The sequence below is a fragment of the Monopterus albus genome, unplaced genomic scaffold, assembly GCF_001952655.1.
Source record: "Monopterus albus unplaced genomic scaffold, M_albus_1.0 scaffold617.1, whole genome shotgun sequence".
In the NCBI taxonomy this organism is placed as follows: domain Eukaryota; kingdom Metazoa; phylum Chordata; class Actinopteri; order Synbranchiformes; family Synbranchidae; genus Monopterus; species Monopterus albus.
In genome coordinates this window covers 38879-40660 of record NW_018128497.1, presented here as the reverse complement: position 1 = coordinate 40660, position 1782 = coordinate 38879, and the positions used below count along the sequence as shown (strand labels likewise).

Sequence of the window (1782 nt, the reverse complement as noted above, 5' to 3'; positions counted from 1 at the left end):
TTTTTGCCCTAATATTACACGACTCATGTTGGACAGAAACCCTTCTGACTGTTTGTCTCCTCCAGGCTGGACCATGGTGGAGAGCGCAGGTTAAGGCCCGGTGTGAGGAGGTGTAAGTGTGCACTTCATTTGGCCTTTTATGATTATGATGAATACTGGCACGTGACGTGGAAGGTGGTTGACTGTGTGCGTGTGGGTCTGTTATTTATGTAAGGATGTGTGTGTTTAAACCCCGCTGGGAAGGGCACTCAAAATTTAGTTGTATTTTTAATACAATGACAATAAAGGCTTCTTATCTTAATGACGACAAAAATGACACACTGTCAGTTTGTCTTTAGTTGTGGGATAAACTTTGTTGTAATGGCGTGTCAGTAAGTTGATGAAGAACAAGGCATCAGCTGTGTCTTCTCTCTCCATCAGGGGCCTGTGACCTGGAATTGGACCCAAACACAGTGAACAGGAAGCTCAGAATGTCTGACAACAACATGACGGTGACATTAGTGAGAGAGAATCAGCCATATCCAGATCACCCACACAGATTTGACCGCTGCTGTCAGCTGCTGTGTACAACTGGTGTGACTGGTCGCTGTTACTGGGAGGTCAAGTGGAGTGGAAGTGTCGATTTGTCTGTGAGCTACAGGGGAATTAGCAGGAGAGGAGACCTTGACGACATTGTGTTTGGAAGGAACGGTCAGTCGTGGAGCCTGGAGTGCTTTAATGGAGGTTACTACGTCTGGCACAGAAACAAAAAAACGTCAGTCTCCTCCATCTTCTCCTCTTCCTCCTCCTTGGTGTCTGACAGAGCAGCAGTGTATGTGGACTGTCCTGCCGGCACTCTGTCCTTCTACACAGTCTCCTCTGACACACTGGTCCACCTCCACACCTTCAACACCACATTCACTGAACCTCTTTATCCTGGGTTTGGGTTCTGGTCTCCTGGTTCCTCAGTGTCTCTGTAGGAAACACAACGTCTGTTCCTGCAGTTTAGTTGTCAGTGCACGAGCTTTCACTTTGGTTTACAGAGCATTTGCTTCACCGGTTGTGCCTTTAATGCCAGAACTTATTTCGTCTTGGTAGCAGTGATGTTATTTTCTGCCACTGTAAAATCTGTTGTCACTGGTTCTGTAGCAGCTTTGTTGTGTTGTTCAGTCGAGTTTCAGGCACAAACATTTGTTCCAGGCAAATATACGTTTGTTTCATTTGGCATGAGTTTACAAATTCAAATCCATTGTTTAAAAATATTGTATGTGAATGTGAAAACGGTTTGTTAGAGACATTAACTCTGTTGTTCTGAGCAAACTGTTGTAAAGTGCACTAACAGGCTGATGCGGTGTTGGTGAGGAGCAGCTGTGAATAAAGAGCGCCGTCAGCGGTGATGGCTGGAGCGAAGCACAGGACTGTGTCTGTTTTATAGCTGCAGGCCCCAAACACAAGCAGTGAGTCGTGTTCTGTAGCAGGCTTCTGAAATGTCCATTTTCCCCCCTGCCACTGTCAGCACCTGAAGGTTATGTAGGGCTCCCACACAGTGTCATGTTCGGCGCCACTTCCGGGTTTGGAGCAGGGAATTCCCCTTGCTCCGTCTTTCCTCTCTGGCTTCAGTGGCTGATTGCAGCTCATCTGTTACACCAGGCAAATTCAACCCAGCTGTTGCTTGTCATCTCTGCCTTCTTATACTGTTTCTCCGTTCCAGCTGTCAGTGCCACATGGTGCATACCAGCCACCGCCTGTCACCGGGCCTGTGTTCTGCCTGCCTGTGCCCGTTGTCCACCCGCTGGCCTGCCC

The 1782-nt window shown here is 47.9% G+C and overlaps 1 protein-coding gene across 1 annotated transcript in view; it reads left to right on the top strand.

Moving 5' to 3' along the window:
• The window catches only part of LOC109953314 (NACHT, LRR and PYD domains-containing protein 3-like), a 6090-nt gene extending 4697 nt beyond the window's left edge, over window positions 1-1393 (top strand). The window contains exons 5-6 of the mRNA XM_020588760.1: window positions 66-112; window positions 421-1393. Of these exons, the coding sequence (XP_020444416.1) occupies window positions 66-112; window positions 421-959 (586 nt within the window). The 3' untranslated portion in view covers window positions 960-1393. The remainder of the gene's footprint in view (window positions 1-65; window positions 113-420) is intronic.
• The last annotated feature ends 389 nt before the right edge of the window (window positions 1394-1782 follow it).